We start from the raw sequence: 21,498 nt of genomic DNA, 5'->3' as shown, positions 1-21,498 counted from the left end.
GAAAGTAGGAAGAGTAGAGGCTGAGGTCTTCGTTTTAGCCTTCGACTAGAAAACTATGCCTCGATAAATAATAAAGCAACCAGGAACTATGAAGAACAAATAAACTGAGGGCCATATTCCAATCCAGTATGCCTGTGAAGAGAGGCTGATCAGAAGCCTGAGTTGATTCTCATAAAAGGCTATGGGCAAGAGTGGTTCAAAGATAGATACCAATCCAAGGAGATGACACGTAGGAGCAAATCAGAGAGACAAGATAAACTCAGGGAATATATGGAAGCAAAACTAGAGAAGTGGATCTAAAACAGAGAAGCAACCAGAAGCCAAAATTCAAAACCCAGCAGTGAATCAGTCAGGAGAATGGAAATAGACCCAATGCACCAGAGATAAGGGGGCTTTGAAACAGAGGGGAAAATCATGGGAGAGTTTTGGAGAAACCAAGTCCTATCTAAACATAACTCCCCAGCAACACTCTTTGTATGACTAAGGTTACCAAAAACAATGGATAAACACAGGTGGGGGGTAAAGATCGAGCTTTCACACATCTTTCTCAGCTTGTCCCAAGTCCTTTGGTGGGTACCAGGATGACAAGTAAAACCTCCAAGCAACTTGATTTCAGGATTCTTGTGGTATGACTTCACATTTCTATTTGCTGAGGTCACAAGTCCTGTCTTTGACTGGTCATTGGCAGAATGCCTGGGGTTACTCAGTATGAAAAGGAGGCACACACCCCTTCCCAACACTATGAACTTGCCCTAAATCAGCCTGTAGAACCAGGCTCTCTCAGCCGAAAAGATGAGCTCTCTAAGCCAGTCAGATCATTATGTCGTCAATGAGGCGTTACGGGTGTTCGGTGGTTTTCTTTTTTCTTTCCCAAAGCAAAAATCAGTTATGATGTCTTTTCTTCACAGTCCATAAAATCAATCTTTTAAAAAGGTGAATGGAATTCATTTCTCACCATGGTCACCTCCCAAATATCCAGAGAGAGTATGCGTAACAGAAACCCACAGAAACCAAAACAGATCACCTAAAAATACATTTTTAGTTTTCATCAACATCATCAAGCATTTATTAAGCCCTTACTATGTGCCAGGCACTGTGCTAGTCCTGGGCATACAAAGAAAAGCAAAATCAAGCTGGGCATAGACGCATTCCTGTAAACCCCAGCTCTTGAAGTGGCTGAGGCTAATGGACTACTTGTGCTTGGGAGTTCTGAGAGGCAGTAAGGCTAAAGCTAATCAGGTGTCCTCACTGGTCACGGGCTCTCTTGGGAGGGAAGAAGTGAACAGATCAGAATTAAAGGACCTCAAAACTTCCAGGTCAGTCAGTAGGGGTATCAAGCCATGAAAAGGAAAGAAGTACAGCTGGAGGGAAGAAAGAAGAAAGCATTAATTGACCACTGTGTGCCAGGCACTGTGCTAAGTGCTTTACAAATATTTCATTTGAGTCTCACAACAACTCTTCGAGGTAGGTGCTGTAATAACAGCACCTTCATTTTTTTTTTTGTTTTTTCTTTGTGAGGCAATTGGGGTTAAGTGACTTGCCCAGGGTCACACAGATAGTAAGTGTCAAGTGTCTGGTCTGAGACCATATTTGAACTCAGGTCCTCCTGACTGCAGGGCTGGTGTGCTGTCCACTGCACCACCTAGCTGCCCCTATTATCTTCATTTTACAGTTAAAGAAACTGAGGTGAACAGCAGTTGCCCAGGATGCCTCAGCTAGTAAGTTTTCTGAAGCCACATTTGAATTCTGGTCTTCCTTTCTCCAGTGCTCTATCCATTACACTACTTAGCTGCCTCTGAGGGACTGCTGTACTTCCAGTCTGGTGAGACTTGGGAATCAGTCTCAAAAAAAAAAGGCCCACTCACAAGAAATTCACATTCTAACAGAAGAGACAACAGGTCAACAACATACAGTGTTAATGGGAGTGAGTCTGAGAAAGAAGACAGTGAGTTTCAACCTTCTGTCATGTGAATCCTTCCAGATGATTTTAGGGGAATTGTTAGTTTAGAGCCAGGAAAGACCTTAGAAGCCAACTGGTCCAACTCCACCACCATCACCCATTTTAGAGAAAAGGAAACTAAGGCCCATTGAGGCAAAGTGATTTGCTCTAGGTCACACTTAAAGGTCAGAGAGAGAATTTGAACCCACAATCTCTCTTTTCCAGAACAACAGCACTTTCAACTGTGCCACACTTGTTTCCCTGCCCAATTCAGCTTTTGGAATAGGGATACAATAACAATAAATGAGCAAATAGGCCAAAAATAAAAAATAAAAACCATTGTAGGCCAGTAATTTAGAGTAGAAGCAAATCTGTTAAGCAACCTAGCACCTAAATAATTTTAAATTTGGCTATACAGGGCGTAGCATTCTATCCAGTTTAAAAGCTGCTGTTCTGTAAGAAAAATCTGAGCCATACAAAGTCTTCCCAGGAGAGCTTTTCTAGCCTCCATCAAATATATTACACCTAGTACTTCAGACTCTTTTTTCTTTCAGCATTGCTTTGCATAAAAAGCAGGAACCTCTAGACTTTGTTATGGAAATATCAATGCAGAGGAGCAATACTCTAACCTTGATTCTGCCTTTGACCAGCTGTGTGAACATGGGTAACCTGTCTGGGTCTCATCTGTAAAATAAGGCAGCTGAACCAGATGTTTTCTGAGGTCCCTTCCTATTCTAACATTCTGTGTGTGTGTGTGTGTGTGTGTGTGTGTGTGTGTGTCTGTGTGTGTGTCTGTGTGTGTGTGAAGCACAGGAAATCAGAAACGGATGGATCCTTGACTAGATACATCCCCTGCTCAATGTGGGAGTAAAGTGAATAGAGAGGAAACGGCCACAAAGAACTAGATTCCAGTAGCTTTGGTCCAGTTGCTAGTAATTATAAGCACATACCCAAAAAAATGTAATATTAAGTCCACAGATGCTAGAAACTATCAAACCAGACGCAATGTTTCTAGAGAGCTGGCATATTTTTCATGTAATTAGGTTGTTTTTTGTTTTGTTTGGTTTTTTAGATGGCAGGTTCAAACAGAGCCAAAAGATGAGAGTAGCTTCTATAGTCTTGATAGGATCAAATTCTATTCCACCTTTCCTCTACTAAGTGAATTTTGTGTAGCTACCTTCTTGCTATGGACATTAAATAAAGGAATAGCAAAAAAACTAGAAAGAAAATGGGTGTTTCTTAACTAGGAAGTGTCAATAAGGGGAATAATTTGTATGATAATCCTAAAAATACATAGAAAATCACTGAAAGCCTTCAGAATGCTGATCAATGCAGAGTCCAATCATACTTCACTGACCATGAAATATTTCTCTCATCTCTTGTTAGAGAGATAGTGGACAACAGATAAAAAAAATAAGCATCCATTCTGAGACATGGACAATGTGTTGTTTTATTTTGCTTTGCTGTATTTATTTGTTATAGGGAAGGGGGAGTTATTGGAAGGTGACAGTGATGACAAAAAGCCACAGGATAGCTCAGGAAGTTCAACACTATTCCAAAATCTAGATGGTCAAACTTTAACCTTCTTATCACCTTCCTTCATCAACATATCTTATCGTTACTTTCCCTGGAATCATTCTCCAGTGGTTTACACACTCCTGGCTACTCCATATTGACTTCCCTGATTACTGAAAGGAAAAAAACAAACAAAAACATTCCCAGCTATCTGATTCATTCTTCCCATCCACTTTAAGCCTTACTTACCAAAGATACCACTTCTGATCTGTCCCTCTCTTTCACTGTACCTTCTGTAACGCCTGTTCCATGATTAACAAATTTCTTCTTATCTTATACCATTTCATATCTTGCTCCTTCTATTTTCTGGCACTCACTGAGACCTGGCTCCTTCCTGACGACCTGCACCCCTGGACACCCTTTCTAGTACTGGTTACATACTCTGACTTCTGACTCCTTGGTCATTGTGGAGGATTCAGAATGCCACTTGTTTCCAGGATATACTACAATGTCTGGCACATAGTAGGTGTTTAATAAATGCTTGATGACTTGACTTTTTTGATTTGTTGCCAACTATTACTTCCAGATACTGCCTCTACTGACATCACTCAGCAGCCTCTCATCTCTGAAGTTCATTAAATCAAAGTTTTATTACTCAAAAACAGATTCTGGTAGCTATTATATATAGACCCCTTGGACATTCTCCCTCTCTTATATGAGTCCAGTTTTGGGTTCATGATCTTCCTTTCTACCCCAAACCTTGTCTTCAGTCTAGAAGGTTTCAACGAGTTGTGGTATGTAATTATGATGGAATACTACTGTGCAATAAGAAATGATGAGCTCAGTGATCTTGGAAAAATGTGGATAGGCTTGCATGAAATAATGAAGAGCAAAATGAGCAGAACCAAGAGAATGTTACATATAATAATATTGCAATATAGCAATATTGTCTTAAAGACAACTGAGCAAAAAAGTCATTATGACCATTGTAATACCCGAATTAACTACAAAGGACATACTAAGATGCTATCTGCATCCAGAGAAAGAAGTGATAAACAGAAGTATGTATAGAATGATTTTATGCATATGAGTGTGTATGTATGTGTGTGTGCGTGCGTGTGTGTGTGTGAGTGTGTGTGTGTACATATTTGTGTCTAATGGCAGCCATCTCTAGAGTGGAGGGAGAAAAAAAGGGAAGAAAGGAAAAAAGAAAAATAAATTTACATGGTAACTTCCTTATATATTTAAAAAGAATAGCAAGTTGTACATAATAGATTTTTAATATAATGTGCAATCATCTTTTTTATTATACCATGTTATGCAAAATTTTATTCCATAAATTAAAAATAAAATAAAAATTTTAAAAAGAAACCATGCTGACTGGGCTTTTTACAAATTTGCTAGCTAACTTCAATTCCTCAAAAAAATCAGTCAACACTTTGTGCCTCTACTTCCTGTCCTTTCACTCTCTTTTAAATCTGCAACCTGGATTCTTGCTTTACTATTCAATAGAAAATGCTCTCTCCAAAGCTACCAAAGATTTTTGAATTATCAAATCTAGTGTCCTTTTTTCAATCATCATTCTTTTCGTCCTCTCTACAACATCTGATACAGTTGAATACCTGCTCCTCCTCAGGCTACTAGCTTCCATTTACTTTGAATTCATTTTTTGTGTTCTGATTGTGTTCTGATTTATTGATAGGTTGTCTCTACCATTAGAATGTAAGCTCCTTGTGGCAGGGACTATTTTGGCTTTTTCCATTCTATCCCCAGTCCTTAGTATGGCCCATAATCTTATCTACAGTAAGTATTTAATACATGTCTGTTGTCTAATCTATTTGTAATTTATATAATCAGGAGGTCCTGTTACCTCCCACCCCTTCCTCATATACTCTAGTTATCATAAGCCCCACAGAGCATGTCTGGAGTAGGGCTCCTTCCAGTGACACATCTATATTGATCCTTTCTGGTGAACACATGTGCTGGCTCAGTGCTGAAGAACCTTAAGCTTTGAGATAGATAGCACAGAAGGCCCTAGAGGCCCCTTGGTAACTGTGGAAGCAGTAAGGAGGTGGCTGCTTCAGAGAGGATTAGCCACTGGGATGGGGAAGCCATTCCCTTGATAGTCAGGAAGAGTTATCTTACCTTCTGGTGCACTCTCTTTCTTCCTATTCATCAAAGTCAGGGCTTTTGTATACTTTGCCTGCAAGGGTGAGGAAGGAGGCAGTATCCTCTCAGGACAGGTGCCATTCCTGACCCTGTCAGAAAATACAAACTTACTGCACATGGTACCCAACATATGTGAGCTTGAGATTGTAGCTCAAAGGCCTTGCTGCTGCTTCTGATCTGTGTTTCTGTCCTGGGCATAAACGACTAAGCAGTGACACTGAGAAGGATGTTTCTAACCTTAGAGATAACCTGATGGCAATGAGAACTCAGTTGCTTTTGGGCTCATCAGCTAGAACTCAGAAGCAGCAGGCGGAGTTTCTGCATTGGAAAAGTTGACCACTAAGGAGCCCAAACTCTAGCCTAACTTGTTAGAAGACATGAACCTTAGGAGAAAGAGTGCCAAGTCAAGTCAAAGGTAAAATGCCAATTCAGTCTTCCTAATAAATGTTTTATATTTTTATGTGCCAAGTATACTGTTATCCTCTACCATGGGAGTATCACAGTAGTTACAAGTTACTGCTTTATTTTTAAGTTTTGTTAATGCTCACTTGTGAGTCTTTATTTTGCGTAGAGGAAATAAATATATAAATATATATAGCACCTAAAGTATTCCCCTGCTTCAAAGAAACACTAAGTATGAAATAAATCAAAACTTCAAGTTATTTTCCCTGGAGCTCTTGACTAAGAGCCAGAGATTTCTAATAAAAGTGGCTGGCCTGGTCTTTTTAGGGGCCAGACTCTCACCAGGACTGAACTTGGCATACATGCATAGACCCAGAATAAGGGCCTCTAATTTCCACAGCAAACAACTCTTAGATTTTAATTTGCAGAGATGTTGCTGACCCACATTGGTAGAGAGATGTTTTCTAATCAGGGAGCACCTTATGCCAACAAGATCATAGGTCCAGTTCCTATGCTGATGGGAGCTGCCATCAGAGCAATATAGATATTAATGCATTCTCACTCTCTTCTTACCTCTTGGCAGTCTGGCTTCCAACCTCATCACTCAAGCAAAACTCATCTCTCCAAAGTTACTAGTAATCTGTTGATTTCCAAATCTAGTGGTCTTTTCTCAGTCCTGATCCCTTTTGACCTCTCTGTAGCCTTTGAGATTATCAATCATTCTCTTCTCCTTGATCTTCTCTTCTCTCTAGGTTTTTGGGACACTGCTCTCTCTCCTAGTTCCTCTCCTACCTGGCTGACCACTCCTACTCTGTCTCCTTTGCTGGATTATCATCTAAGTCACACCTATTAACTGTGGGGGTGTCCAAAGGCTCTGTCCTGGGTCCTCTTCTCTTTTTCTTTATACTGTTTCACTTGACAATCTCATTAGCTCCTATGGTTTCAATTATTATCTCTATGCAAATAACACTCAGATCTACTAGTCCAGCCTTAACATCCCTTCAGACTTTTGATTTTTAATCTCCAACTGCCTATTAGACATCTCAGCATGTCTAAACTTAACATGTCCAAAACTGAACTCATTATCTTTCTCCCTAAACCCTCCCCTTCTTGCTAATTTCTCTATTACTGTGCATATTACATCATCCTCCCAGTCACCCAGGCTCACAGCTTGACTCCTCATTCTCTCACTTCCCCATAATCAATCAGTTATCAATTCCTTTTGAATCTTCTTTGCTAACATCTTCTCTCCATTCCTCCATTTCGCCTCAGACATTGACATCACCCCAGTGCAGACCTCATCATCTCAACCTGGACTACTGTTCATCAAGTCTCTTTCCACTCCAATCCATCTTTTACTCAACAAAAACTCATATCTGACTATATCAACTCCCTATTCAATAAACTCCAGTTGTTTCTTATTATTTCCAAGATCAAAGTAAAATCCTGTTTGGCTTTTAAAGTCCTTCATAACTTAGCCCCTTCCTACCTTTCCAGGCTTCTTACACTTCACTCCCACATTTTCCAATCCAGTGACAATGGCTTCCTTGCTGTTTTTTGAATACAACACTCTATCTCCTGACTGCAAGCATTTTCTCTGGCTGTCCCCCATGCCTGGAAGACTCTCCCTCCTCATCTCTGCCTGCTGGCTTCCCTGCCATCCTTAATATCTCAGTTACAGTCCTGCCTTCTACAAGAAACCTTTCCCAGTCCTTCTTGATCTTAGTGCCCCCTCTAAAATTACACCCAAAATTTATCCTTCATATAACTTGATTGCACATAATTATTTGCATGTTTTCTCTCCCTGTGGATTAAGAGCAAGGATTATTGTTGAAGTGTGTTTCTCTGTTGATTAGTGTTCAGTGCTCCACATCCAGTAAGTACTTAGTAAATTCTAGCTGACGGCTGACTGCACATTCACTTCTACAATTACAAAACAGATAAATTTCTATTTGGGCGAGTGGGAGGATGGAAGATTGATCAGGGATCATCTCCCTTTTACATATCAAGATAGAATTTAGGCACAGACAAGATAAAGCAGAACAAGTACAGGTGGGATCGGAGCCAAGATGGCTGAGTGAAAGCAGTGACTTGCTTGAGTTCTCCCCCAAACCCCTCCAAATACCTGTAAAAAAATGGCTCTAAACAAATTCTAAAGCAGCAGAACCCACAAAAAGACAGAGTGAAACAAATTTCCAGCCAAAGACAGCCTGGATGGTTTATCAGAAAGGCATATCATGCTGGGCAGGAAGAGGAGCGTAGTTCAGCGTGCGCGCGCAGGCAGCAGCAAACCTGGAGCAGGCCTCAGAGGACTGAATCACATGTAGCTGGGGTGGTTTCCAGACTTCTCAACCCAGGAACACCAAATACAACTTAGAAGGTCAGTAGGAAAAGTCTGTGACTGCAGTAAAAGAAGAGCTAGGTCTCAGCCGCAAATCCTGAGCACGGGCTGAAGCTGCCCACTGAGCTTCCGGCCCACAGACTGAGGGGGAATGGAGTGGCTGATCAGAGGGGGATTGCAGGGATCTCTTTGCCAGAGCTGAGGCAGAAATCTTTGCTTTGCCCGTGCTTGGATCTGGGTCACAGTTCTGAGGGGCAGTCCTGGGGCAAGGAGGAGTGCTGGTGTGGTGAAGCTTGTTGTGGTGGTGGAGAGGAAACACCTTGCCCCTTATCATACCACCTTGGAAGAACTGACACTTTTCAGGTCCCTGGAAGTATCTCTGAAAACAGCTGTACAAACCCCCGAAGCTTGGGACAGTACATTTTCCACATCGGAATCAGACTCTTACCTTAACAAAGACTTTAAAACTCAAGTAATTGGCTGGGATCATGAGTAAGTGGTGCAAAAAGAGTCAGACTATATTATCTTACTTTGGTGACAAAGAAGATCAAAACATACAACCAGAAGAAGAAAACAAAGTCAAAGCTCCTACATCCAAAGCCTCCAAGAAAAATATGAATTGGTCCCAGGCCTTGGAAGAGCTCAAAAGGGATTTTGGGAAGCAAGTAAGAGAAGTAGAGGAAAAACTGGGAAGAGAAATGAGAGTGATGCAAGAAAATCATGAAAAGCAAGTTAACAGCTTGCTAAAGGAGATCCCAAAAAATACTGAAGAAAATAATACCTTAAAAAATAGCCTAACCCAAATGGCAAAAGAGGTCTAAAAAGCCAATGAGGAGAAGAATGCCCTAAAAAGTAAAATTGGCCAAATGGAAAAGGAAGTCCAAAAGATTACTGAAGAAAATATTTCCTTAAAAATTAGAATAGAGCAATTGGAAGCTAGTGACTTTATGAGAAATCAAGACACTGTAAAACAAATCCAAAAGAATGAAAAATTAGAAAACAATGTGAAATATTTCATTGGAAAAACAACTGACCTGGAAAATAGATCCAGGAGAAAGAATTTAAAAATTATTGGACTATCTGAAGGCCATGATCAAAAAAAGAGCCTAGACATCATCTTTCAAGAAATTATCAAGGAAAACTGCCCTGATATTTTAGAACCAGAGGGCAAAATAGAAATGGAAAGAATCCACCGATCACCTCCTGAAAGAGATCCCCAAAGGAAAACTCCTAGAAATATTGTAGCCAAATTCCAGAGATCCCAGGTCAAGGAGAAAATGTTACAAGCAGCCAGAAAGAAACAATTCAAATATTGTGGAAACACAATAAGGATAACACAAGATTTGGCAGCTTCTACATTAAGGGACCGCAGGTCACGGAATATAATATTCCACAGGGCAAAGGAGATAGAATTACAACCGAGAATCACCTATCCAACAAAACTGAGTATAATCCTTCAGGGGAAAAAATGGTCATTCAGTGAAATAGAGGACTTTCAAGCATTCTTGATGAAAAGAACAGAGCTGAATAGAAAATTTGACTTCCAAATACAAGACTCAAGTGGAACATGAAGAGGTAAACAGGAAAGAGAAATCATAAGAGACTTAGTAAGGTTGAACTCTTTACATTTCTGCATGGAAAGATGATATTTGTAACTCATGAGACCTTTGTCAGTATTAGGGTAGTTGCAGGGGAAAAATTATATGTATGTATGTATATATATATATATAAATATAAATATATATATGTATATAGATAGATAGATAGATAGATAGGTAGATAGATTGATAGATAGATAGATAATAGATGGATAGATAGATAGATAGATATAGATAGATAGATAGAAGACACAGGGTGAGTTGAAGATGAAGGGGTCATATCTGGAGAATAAAATTAAGGGTGAGAGAGGATTATACTAGGAGAAGGAGAAAAGAAGAGGTAGTATGGGGCAAATTATCTCACAAAAAAAAACAGAAAAGAAAAGGTTCTTACAGTGGAGGAAAACAGGGGAAGGTGAGAGGGAATGAGTGAATTTTATTCTTATAGGATTTGACTTATGGAGGGAATAACATACACACTCAATTGGGTATGGAAATCTGTCTTACCCTACCAGAAAATGGGGGGGAAGGAGACAAGAGAGTAGGGGGATGATAGAAGGAGGGCAGATTGGGAAAAGGGGTAATCAGAAGCAAATACTTTTGAGGAGGGACAGGATCAAAAGAAAGAATAGAATAAATGGGGGGGCAGAATAGGATTAAGGGAAATAGAGTTAGTTTTTCACAATATGTCTACTATGCAAGTATTTTACATGACTGCACATGTATAACCTATATTGAGTTGCTTGCCTTCTCAATGAGGGTGGGTGGGGAGGGAGGAAGGGAGAAAAATTTGGAACCCAAAGTTTTAAAAACACATATTTAAAAAAAAATATTTTCACATGCAACTGGGAAATAAGAAATACAGGAAATGGGGTACAGAAATCTATCCTACCCTACAGGAAAATAGAAGAGGAAAAGGATAAGAGAAGGGGAGGGAGAGATAGAAAGGAAGGCAGAATAGGGGAAGGGGTATTCAGAATGCATGCCATCTTGAGGTGGGAGGAGTGGTGAGATGAGGTGAAAATTTGAAACTCAAAATCTTGTGGAATAAAATGTTAAAAACTAAAAATAAATAAATTTATTAATAAATTTTTTTTTAATTTAAAAAAAAGAAAGAAAAAGTATAGGCTCTGGAGTCAGAGATTCTGGGTTGGAATCCTGCCTTTGTCATTGACTACCCATGTGGCATTGGTCAAGTGACAGAGTATTAATACAAGATTCTGGTAATAATACAGGATAATCTGGTATAAAGTTTCTTGATCTAGAATTTAAGGAGCTTTACATTAGAGATTATTATAGAATGCAAGCTCCTTAGAGGATATCCTTTAGAGGATGGATTTTTTTTCATTCTTTGTATTTCTATCCCCATAACCTAACAAAGATCCTGACACATAGTATACTCTCTCTCTCTATCTCTCTCTCTCTCTCTCTCTCTCTCTCTCTCTCTCTCTCTCCCCCTTTTACACAGTAGTCTCTTAATAAATACCTATTTATGATTGATGGTCGATTGATTGATATGGCTCTGAGATCCTTTCCAGCACTAAATCTATGATCCTATAACTTTGGCAAAAAATAAAGTCATTTGGAGCAGCTAGGTGGTGCAGTGGCTAGAGCTCTGGCCTTGGAGTCAGGAGGACCTGAGTTCAAATCTGACCTCAGACACTTGACACCTACTAGCTGTGTGACCCTGGGCAAGTCACTTAACCCTGATTGCCTCACCAAAAACAAGAAAAAAAGAATAAAGTCACCAACAAGATCCAAGGACAGATTCCTTTTAATAACCTTTAAAGAAAAAAAACTCAACACCATTTTTACACCATTTATTAGAGACCATTTCACTCATTGATTTCATCGTCTTTTGACATAAAGGGAACTTGAAAATGAGAGAAGGATCAAATTAATCAATCAATGAACATATTAAGTACATACTAAATATATTATATGCCAGGCACTGTGTTAGACACTGGGGATAAGGAATGAAACAATCCCTCCTTCTTTGGGGTATCTCAAAAGTTTTAGTGTAATTTTAGGTTTAAGCTATTAAACTTAGAACTGTACTAAAACTCTTTGAGGATTCCTGTATAAGTATATATGGAATAAATATAAGGTGAATAAATACAAAAGAATTAAATACAAAATAGTTTAGGAGAGATAACTGGTCCCAGCAGTTGAAGGGATCAGTAGTTTTCAGGTCGAACAAGAGTTCTGGAGTCTGTGATTTTTTAAAAATACATTTATTTTGATAACTGAATTTCAATGTAATTGATTTCCTTTGTTGCTTCATTTTATACATTTAAAAACATCCTTTTGAGAAGGGGCCCATGAGCTTCAAACTGCCAAAAGGGCCCATGCCTCAGAAAAGGTGAAGAAGCCCTGATGTAAAAGGTAGTGATTGAGCCCCATCTTAAAGGAAGACAGGGAGTCTGGGAGGCAGAGAGAGGCAAGGAGGGAGTGCATTCCAAGCATAGAGAATGGCTAATGCAACATCACCTGAGATGGGAGCTGGAAATGTCACATAGGAGGAATAAAGAGAAGGCCAACTTGGGGACAGAGCAGAGTGTGAGAGGGGTGGTCATTTCTAGTGAAGCCAGAAAGACAGATTAGAGCCAGATCATGAAGGGCTTTAAAAGCTAAAATTAGTCGAGTAGGTTAATAACATGATCAGATCTTCACTTGAGGAAAATACTTTGGAGACAAGATATACAATGGCCTGAACTGGGTAGAGATTTAAATCAGGAAGCCCAATTAAAAGGCTATTGCAATAATCCAAATGAGAAGTAGTGAAGGCCTGAATGGTAGTAGTTGTTTGTATATAGAGGAGTCAGATTAGAGAGATTTTGTGAAGATAGAAACAGCAAGATTTGGAAACTGATTTGATATGTGGAATGAGAATGAAGAATTGAGGAAAATACCAACATTATGAACTTGGAAGACTGGGAAGATACTGGTGCAACTTTTAAAAAAGGGGCAAGTATGAATGAGGGGAGGGCTTTGGGGGGAAGAGATAATGAGTTCCGCTTTGGCCTTGTTACATACAGAGTTTGTATAATCTCTAATCCAAATGAGCATGGGCAGTACAGATATCATAGAGGGGATTACTGCTTCAAATTGGTATCGGTCTAGATCTGCAAGACCCTTCCTAACTCTGAAATTGTAAGACTCTCTCACTAGGACCCATCTCATCCATAGCTCCTGAAAAACCCAGGTGACCCAGGATATTTAACCAAGCAGCAGCAGAGAAGGCCTCTCATCCAGTGACATATATGTGGAGGAGATCTTCAGGACATCATTGCCCTGACACGGGAAGTGATGGCCTAAATCAGAATGAAGAAAGAGTACGCAGGAGATGAACTAGGCCCTAGAACAGGTAAAGTGAAGAAAGAACAAGCTTAATACTTTACAAAGGTGTTGCAATAATAACAATAATAATAGCTAACATTCGTGCTTTAAGGTTTAAGGCACTTTATGTATCAACACTTTTGATCTTTACAAAAACTCTTATGAGGTAGACATGATTCTTCCCATTTCATCAAGGCACACAGCAATTAGTATCTGAGGCAGGATTTAAATTCAGGTCTTCCTGATTCCAAGTCGAATGTTCTAACCACCAGACCACCAAGCAAAATCTCCTTTCAGGCTTTCTGCAGGCCAGGCCCTAAACACTTGACACATTGTAGACTGAGCTATTACCCACAAGAAACACATATGCCTATAAATTAAAACAACAGATCATTTGACAAAAGTGAAATAACTGGTCTTAACAACTTTTCCTCTAAGAAAGTAGGTTGAAGGACCATACAAACGCCAACAATAACACCTATTGAATTCTTTTTCTCTTGCATGTTTCATACTTATTTCCCAATTACATTTTGGGTCAGGATGCTTTTTTGTTTCTTTGATTTTTAAAGGAAAAGAGCAGCCTTCTTCATTTGAAAAATGCATATGTTCAATGAATGAGCTGTATGCCCCAAATGTAAAACCAGCTCCATAACCAGGGAATGAGGAAACCAGGGAAGGAATGATCAGCAACAATGCTCTGACTGTAACATTCTCTACACGGAGCAGCCATGTGCTGACCATGTTCTTGACATTCTCTGCCCCTTGGGAGCAGAGTCCAGTGTCACATAACACAGAGTGAAGCCCCACCTCTCAGGGTCACTTTAATGCTGGAAGAGGAATCCAGATGGGGAAATAAGTATTTTATCAGTCTGTTGGTGGAGTTGGGAATTGATGGACTCTTTTTGGAAAGTCATCTGGCAACACACAAGAAGACATAAAACAAAAAAAAAAAAAAACTGAGCCCAGACTTCCTACTCCCTCACCCCCATGCTTCTTGAGGGCAGGAAACATTTTGTTTTTGTCTTTATATCTCTAGTTCCGAGCATAGTGCCTGGCACCTACTGGGCACTTTAAAAGTTTTTACTAAATGAAGTAATTCCACTATTAGGGTTAGATCAAATGAAAGTTAATAAAGTGGGAATGGAGAGATCTACCTGTATAAAAATACCCTTTTTTTGATATAGTAAAAAAAACTAGAGATTTTCTGCATGTCCATGATTAAAGAATGGCTAAATAAATTGGGAGATAGAAATTAATGAGATATTACTTGCACCATTAAAAATGACAAGTATGAAGAATACAAAAAAATACACAAAAATACATATAAAATGGTGCAAAGTTAATCCAAACATAAACAGACTACAACTAGATAAAAAAATAACAACAGCAAAATCAAATAAGCATAAAGATTGGAAAAGATCAACAAGTCGCAGAGCAAATGAAATATTGATAATTTTTTTAGACAAAGCGTGTTTTACTTGTCTTTAGCAAACTGTAAATAGTTTGGAATTTGTGGTTTATGAATGAAATACAAGTGTGAGAATTTTTTAGTTGAGATGGTTATTAATTTTGGAATAACAATTACAACCCCTCTACCAACACCAGAACCACCATTGACTACCAAATTAGAAATTCTGATACCGCAGGTCTCAACGTAACATTCATATTAGTAGATCAAGAGATGAACAACCTTTGAAATCCTTAGTATCACAAACAGGGCTAAATAAAACCAGTTGGTATCGGTGGAAGGCTCAGGCAGGGCAAGAAGAGATGAAAAACAAAACTTGAAATGAGGAGGGAGAGATGAGACCATACTCACATTAGTGTTACAGAGCTTGTACTGTCGGTAAGCTCCAATGCACATGATCTCCGTAGATCGGTGGGGCTGAGAAAAGCTGTGGGGTGGACGGAGAGATGGACGGTGGGATCCTCCACCAGGGCTGCTACTCACTTCCATGCCATGGAACAGACTTGGAGTTGCAGGGAAACCCTGGACACGGGATAAAGATGGCTGGTAAATTGAGGACTCCAAGGGCTGGAGTCTGGGCTGAGAGCCACGGTTGCCTTGGTAGAGATGCCTGCGCTGCACAGCAGGGGTTGCTGGACGGCTGTAGTGAGGACCAGGGTCCGCCTCCCCACGGTACCTCTGATGCTGAGCTGACTGTCTCTGCCTCCGAAGCCTCTGAGGGGGTTGTCCAGTGTCTGTCTGCAGTGGTAATATGTATGGGGCTTTCCCATAGCCATACTTTCCAGGGGCAATGGGACTTCTGTTTCTACTCCTAAAAAGAAACAAAGAAAACAGTAGCTGAGATTTCTATAGAAATTTTTAGAAAGCAGATGAGTACTGCTTCAAGGTAGCAGAAGAGGGCAAAGGGGATTCCTAGGTTGGCCTCAGTGTCCTCATCAGTAAAATGAATGGGTTGAACTCAATGTTCTTTAAAATCTCTTCCAATCCTAAATCTATGACCCTCAAGCACTGGATTACCTCTTGACATTTACTAGACCTTAAGTAAGTCCCTAGATCATGGGACCTGGATTTATGAAGACTTGGGTTCAAATCCTGCCTCAGATATGTACTAGACTCTAAGCAGGTTGCTTAACTTTTCTGAGCCTTAGTATTTTTATCTGCAAATTGGATGTAACAATAGTATCTATTTTATAGAATTGTTTTAAGGATTTAATGAGATAATGTGGGTAAGGAAAACTCTTTCCAAATCTTAAATCATTATATAAATGTGAGTAGCTGCTTCTCCTGCCATTTCTGCTATTATCAATTAATCAACAAGCATTTATTAAGGAACTGCTTCGTGATGGAAAATGCTATCCACAGCCAAAGAAAGAACTATGGAATTTGAATGCAGATCGAACCATACTGTTTGCTATTTTTTTTCTCTTCTATTGAGTTTTATTTCCTTTTTCTGATGGTTACTCCTATTGGTTCTAATTTTTACTTATAACATCACTAATCTGAAAATATGTTTAATAAGAATGTATATATATAGCCTGTATCAGATTGCACGCTGTCTAGGGGAGGGTGGTGGGGAGGGAGGGGGAGAAAAATTTTAAACTCAAAAGCACATGGAAGTGATTGTTGATAAATCAAAATAAATCAATAAAAAATGAAAAAAAAAGAAACTACAATAAACTACATTTTTAAAGAAACTACAGTGCCAGTCAGTGTGCTAGGCACTGGGGATACAAACTAAAAAAAAAAAAGAAAGAAAAAAAGAAACAGCCCCTGCCCTCAAGGAGCTTACATTCTATCATGGCCAAGAACAAGCGCATATATAAGTATACATAGAACAAATACAAAGAGAATAAATACAAAAAGGCAGCCTTGGAACCAAGACGATCTAGATTCAATTTCTTTCACTGACATCTACTAGACGTATGACCCTGGTTAAGTTACTTAACTCCTATGACTGAGGTTAATAGATATGGACTATTTGTGCCCAACCTGCGGTAGAGCATTCCAAGCTTGGTCTGATCAGCCACAGTCAGACACATTGTACCTTGACTCCAACATAGTAATGTCATTTTGGTCCTCTTTAAGAATGATGGACAACAACCAACCAACCATTCATCCCTAAGTGCTCCAGGTAACTCCCTAAGACTCTAAATAGAAGAGAAGATGTCATTCTGCACTGGTAGGATTTCTCATCTGACCATCCCCTATATGTATGAAATTACAGGTCCAATTCTAGGCCAGTTAAATGCATTGTAGTTGTAGGAGAGGGCACTAGCAGTTAGGGATTCATGTAGAAGATGGTGCCTGAACTGCGTCTTGAAGAGAGGGATTGTGGAAGATGATGGATGAAAAAGTGTTAGGGAAATTTCAATATACAACAGAGTCCATATGTAGTTTTCTGTCTCTCTGTTTTCTATTGTTTTTCAATGTCTCTAAAAAAATAAAACGGGACTATTCTCACAAATGACAGAAATGCACAATAAACCCAAGACAACTCTAGCCTTGAACAAGAGTTATGAGCATGACTACTGTTTCCTCTCAATTTCCTGAAGTAATACCTATCACTTTACTCCCTGAAACTACCTTATTCTTGATCTCTTTCTACTGCTTTCCTTAGAATTCTAAAATAAAGAACTAGAAAGGAAGGACTTTGGCAATAAGAACTAGTAGGTGGGAGTTTGAAGACTTGAGCTCTTGTCCTGGCCATCAACTACCTGGTCTCTAATCTCTCCCCACTTCTAAAATTACATGAGTCTACCATCAAATCCAACACTTTCATTTTACAGAAAAGGAAACTAAGGCAGACAGGTGAAGGGATTTACTCAAGGAAGTGACACCATAGTGCTGGCACTGGAATCCAGGTATTAGAACTCCAAATCTAGTGTTCTTTCCAACAGGCCACAATAATTGCAAGCTGTGGTCTAGCATGTTTTTAAAAAATATTTCTCAGTCTCTCTTTTTCATTTCTCTTCTGGTTCTACATCTTCACCCTCTATCAGGTATGGACTACTAGTAAAGGGGATCTATGGCTCTTCAGGGATCTATGACCATGGGAGAAGACATAGGGGAAAAAATGAGAAAAATCAAGAAATGCTAACTATAACTATATGGGTGGGAGGGTGCAAGGGGAAGTATTTTTTGGTTGTCATTTTATTTTAATTCATTCAGCTTATCTCTCTTTCTTCCTAAATCTGCTTCTGTTCCTGCTTTTTCTATCACTGGTATCACCAATGACCTAGTAATGTCTCATGTTTGTAACCTTGAGGTGAATGTTGACTCTTTGCCCTCTGTCATCTTTTAAGGTAGGTGCTTTGAAGAGTTTGCCCTTGGCCCTCCTCTTTTTCTCTCTATACTCTATCGTTTTGCAATTTCACCTACTCCTGCTGCTTCACTTGATACTCAAATATTTGTCTTCAGCTCTCACCTCTCTTCAATGCCAGACCCACATCTCCAACTGCCTACAAATCACCTCTACTTGAATATCCCATGCCTCACACACAACATGTGTAAAAGCTGGCTACTTCTGTCTGTGGCACCAACATTTATCCAAAAGGCATTGTTTGGTACATTATATTTGACCCTTTCTGCATCAATCTCCCTCCTCATATCCAATTAGTTACCAAGTCACGTCCCTTCTCTCATAGCAAAATATCTTGTATTCATCCTCTCCTTATCTCCACTGCCACCACCTTAATGTAGGCCTTTATCACCTCCCATCTTGGATACTTCAATGACTTTCTAATAATAAGATAAGTCTTCACACCTTCATTTTCTCATCCCTGTAATCCATCCTTCACACTAAGGCTAAAATAATCATTCCTATTCATTTCTTCTTTCTCCCCTCCACTTCTTAGAATCCTTAGTTTCTTTCAACATTCACCTCAAGTGGTACTTCCTGTGGGAACCTTTCCTATTCTCCCCAGTTGTTGGTGCTCTATTACTCCTGAAATTATCTTCTTAACTAATCTACATAAATGTTGTATTCTCCCAGTAGAATGGAAGCTTCATGAGTGCAAGTACTACTTTTCATTTACTTTTGTAGCCTTAGCACCTAATGTATCATCTTTCACTGTGCAAGATCAAAAAGCACTTTTTGAATTGTAATTTAATTAAATGCATACTTAACATGTGGTCATGCAATTCTTTTGATCAAACATCTTCAGGGCCCTCCTATTGCTCAGTAATTTAATTTCACACTCCATTGCCCAGAATTCCAATAGCATCCATAAGATATCACCCTACCTTTGCAATCCTATCACGTTACTTACGTACAGATATTCTTTGCTTCAAAAGCTACAAAAAACTACAAAAACCTAAACTATTTAAACCTAAGCTATTTTCTGCCCCTGATATTGTTCCATGTGCCCCTGTATTCATGTTTTTGTGCTTGCAACATATGTTTTGCCTGTTGAATTTGAACCCATTCTTTAAACTCCAATACACATCTCCCCTGTGAAGCCTGATTCACCCTGCTGATAAACTCATCCCTGATTTTCTCCCTTAATTTCATCTGGCACTTTATTTTTGACCCCATCTAATGGATTATTCATGTATTACTACATGCTACAGAGACAACTATCTGTGTATTATAGTTGTCCCCCTACTGAAATGTAAGCTCCTCCAGGGCAGGGACTTGATCTAATTTAAATTTCACTATTTCCCTGAATACTTAACAGAATATTCTATACATAAAATAAGCACTTAATAAATGTGGAATTAAACTGAATATAAATGCCTTAGAACAGAGCAAACTCACTGTGTAGACATAATCACATCACGTATGATCTATATATTAATTCACTTCTGTATTCATTTACCCTAAGTACTTCATTATATTCTAGAATCTAGATGACCCTGTGAAAAAAAATCTACTTGGAAACTGCTGTTCTCATAAGCAAATACCTATAGGGACAGAAGTTGCAATGCCAATGTGAGAATTTGTTTTGCTGAAAAATAGCATTTGTTATGCAAGTTTTCTTTTTTTGGCATTATTGCTCATTGGAAGGGAGGAGTGGTGTGGGAGGAAAAGATAACAAAAGCCTATAAGAAAACAAACAAAATGTTAAAGGGAACACAAATCTCTAACATCAGTTAGATCTTGCATTCATTAGTATTTCTCCAAGATGACAAGTGAACCACCTCCTTTCTAATAATAGCATAAATTTTTGTGGTATAATTTTGAAAGAACTGGGCAAATATTATCATTCCCTTTTTGCCAGTGAGGAAATTAAAGCCAAGAGAAGAAAAGTGATTTGCCTACAGCTACAAAGCTAGTAAATGACAGAAAGAACTTAGGTCTTCTGACTCCAGGTCCAAAGGTCTCTCCATTATACTTTGCTGCTTCCTCTTTTGTTTTTGTTTTTGTTTTTAAGTTTTGCTAATGTCTTTTGTTTTTTATATCAGTTATTTCTGGAAATAACTTCCTTTTCTTCCCTCTAAATTGAACCCACCCTGGTAACAAAGAAAGAACATTAAGCAGAAACACTTTATACAAGAATTGGACCTGATGATGCACTCAATTTTCTGACATTAGAACATTGTCATGCCTCTTTGGAGGGAAAAGGGAGGAGTTTTGCATTATCTATTCTTCAGGATTATTACTAGATTTTTAGTTTTTCAAAATTGTTCAAAGTGAAATTTGCATTTACATTGTTTCTATCTTTATACAGAATGTATATATATGTATATATGAACTGATTATTCTTTTGTTTCTTCTTACTTCAGGTGGTATCAATTTACACAAATCTTCTTGTTTCTCTGAATTCTTCATATCCATAATTTCTTGGTGCATAATAATATTCTGTTATATTCATATAACATAATTTTACCCACTCACCAACTGATGAGCATACACTTTAATTTCCCATCTTTTCCACAATAAAAGTGCTTCTAGGAATACTTTTATGTTATATATGTATATATATATATATATATATATATATACATATATATATACACACACACATACACAAGTATACATATACATCTGTATATATACATATATACACACATATACACTGTATATATGTGAGTATATATTATATAACTTACATATTTATTAAATATAAATGTAGATATAGACATAGATGATATAGATATAGATATAGATATCTTTCTGTCCTTGACTTCCTTGGGTATATGCCTCACAGTAGGATCACTGAGCCAAAGGATACAGACAGTTTGGACACTTGTCGCTTTTGTTACATAATTACAAATTGATATCCAGAATGATTGGACCAATTTACAGCTCTATTATAAAGGAATAAGTATGCCTTGCCCTCTCCAACACTGACCATGTGTTTTTGGTCATCTTTGTCAATTTGCAGGATATGAGGCAAATCCTCGGAGTTGTTTTAATTTGCTTTCCTCTATTAGTGATATAAAATATATATTCACATGATTATTTATAGTTTGTAATTCTTCTGAAATCTGTTGGTTAATATATTTTGACCACTTATTTATTGGGGAATTGCTCCCAGTTAAATATGTGTATAATTCCTTATGTATTTTAGATTAATACTATCTTTTCTCAATGATGTTTAATGCAAGTATTTTCTCACTTAGTTTTCCTTCTAATTCTATCTTCACTCATTTTGTGGTACAAAAGCTTTTTGATTTCATATAACTGAAACTGTCTATGCTGTCTTTCGTGATGACCTTTCTCAGTTGTTTGGGTAAGAGTTCTCTCTATAACCATAGTTGGGAAACCTAGCCCTTTCTGTTCCCT

At 38.5% G+C, this 21,498-nt stretch overlaps 1 protein-coding gene across 4 annotated transcripts in view; it reads right to left on the bottom strand.

Moving 5' to 3' along the window:
- THSD4 (thrombospondin type 1 domain containing 4) overlaps positions 1 to 21,498 on the bottom strand; it is an 865,877-nt gene that overhangs the window by 660,685 nt on the left and 183,694 nt on the right. For all 4 annotated transcript variants that reach the window (XM_027852227.1, XM_027852225.1, XM_027852228.1 and 1 more), the window contains one exon: positions 15,123 to 15,582. In XM_027852227.1, coding sequence (XP_027708028.1) covers positions 15,123 to 15,582 — 460 coding nt within the window. The remainder of the gene's footprint in view (positions 1 to 15,122; positions 15,583 to 21,498) is intronic.

This window comes from Vombatus ursinus, unplaced genomic scaffold, assembly GCF_900497805.2.
Source record: "Vombatus ursinus unplaced genomic scaffold, bare-nosed wombat genome assembly UNPS02009205.1, whole genome shotgun sequence".
NCBI classification, from domain to species: Eukaryota; Metazoa; Chordata; class Mammalia; order Diprotodontia; family Vombatidae; genus Vombatus; species Vombatus ursinus.
The sequence above is the reverse complement of the archived record's forward strand: the minus strand, read 5'-3'. Positions and strand labels throughout refer to the sequence as shown.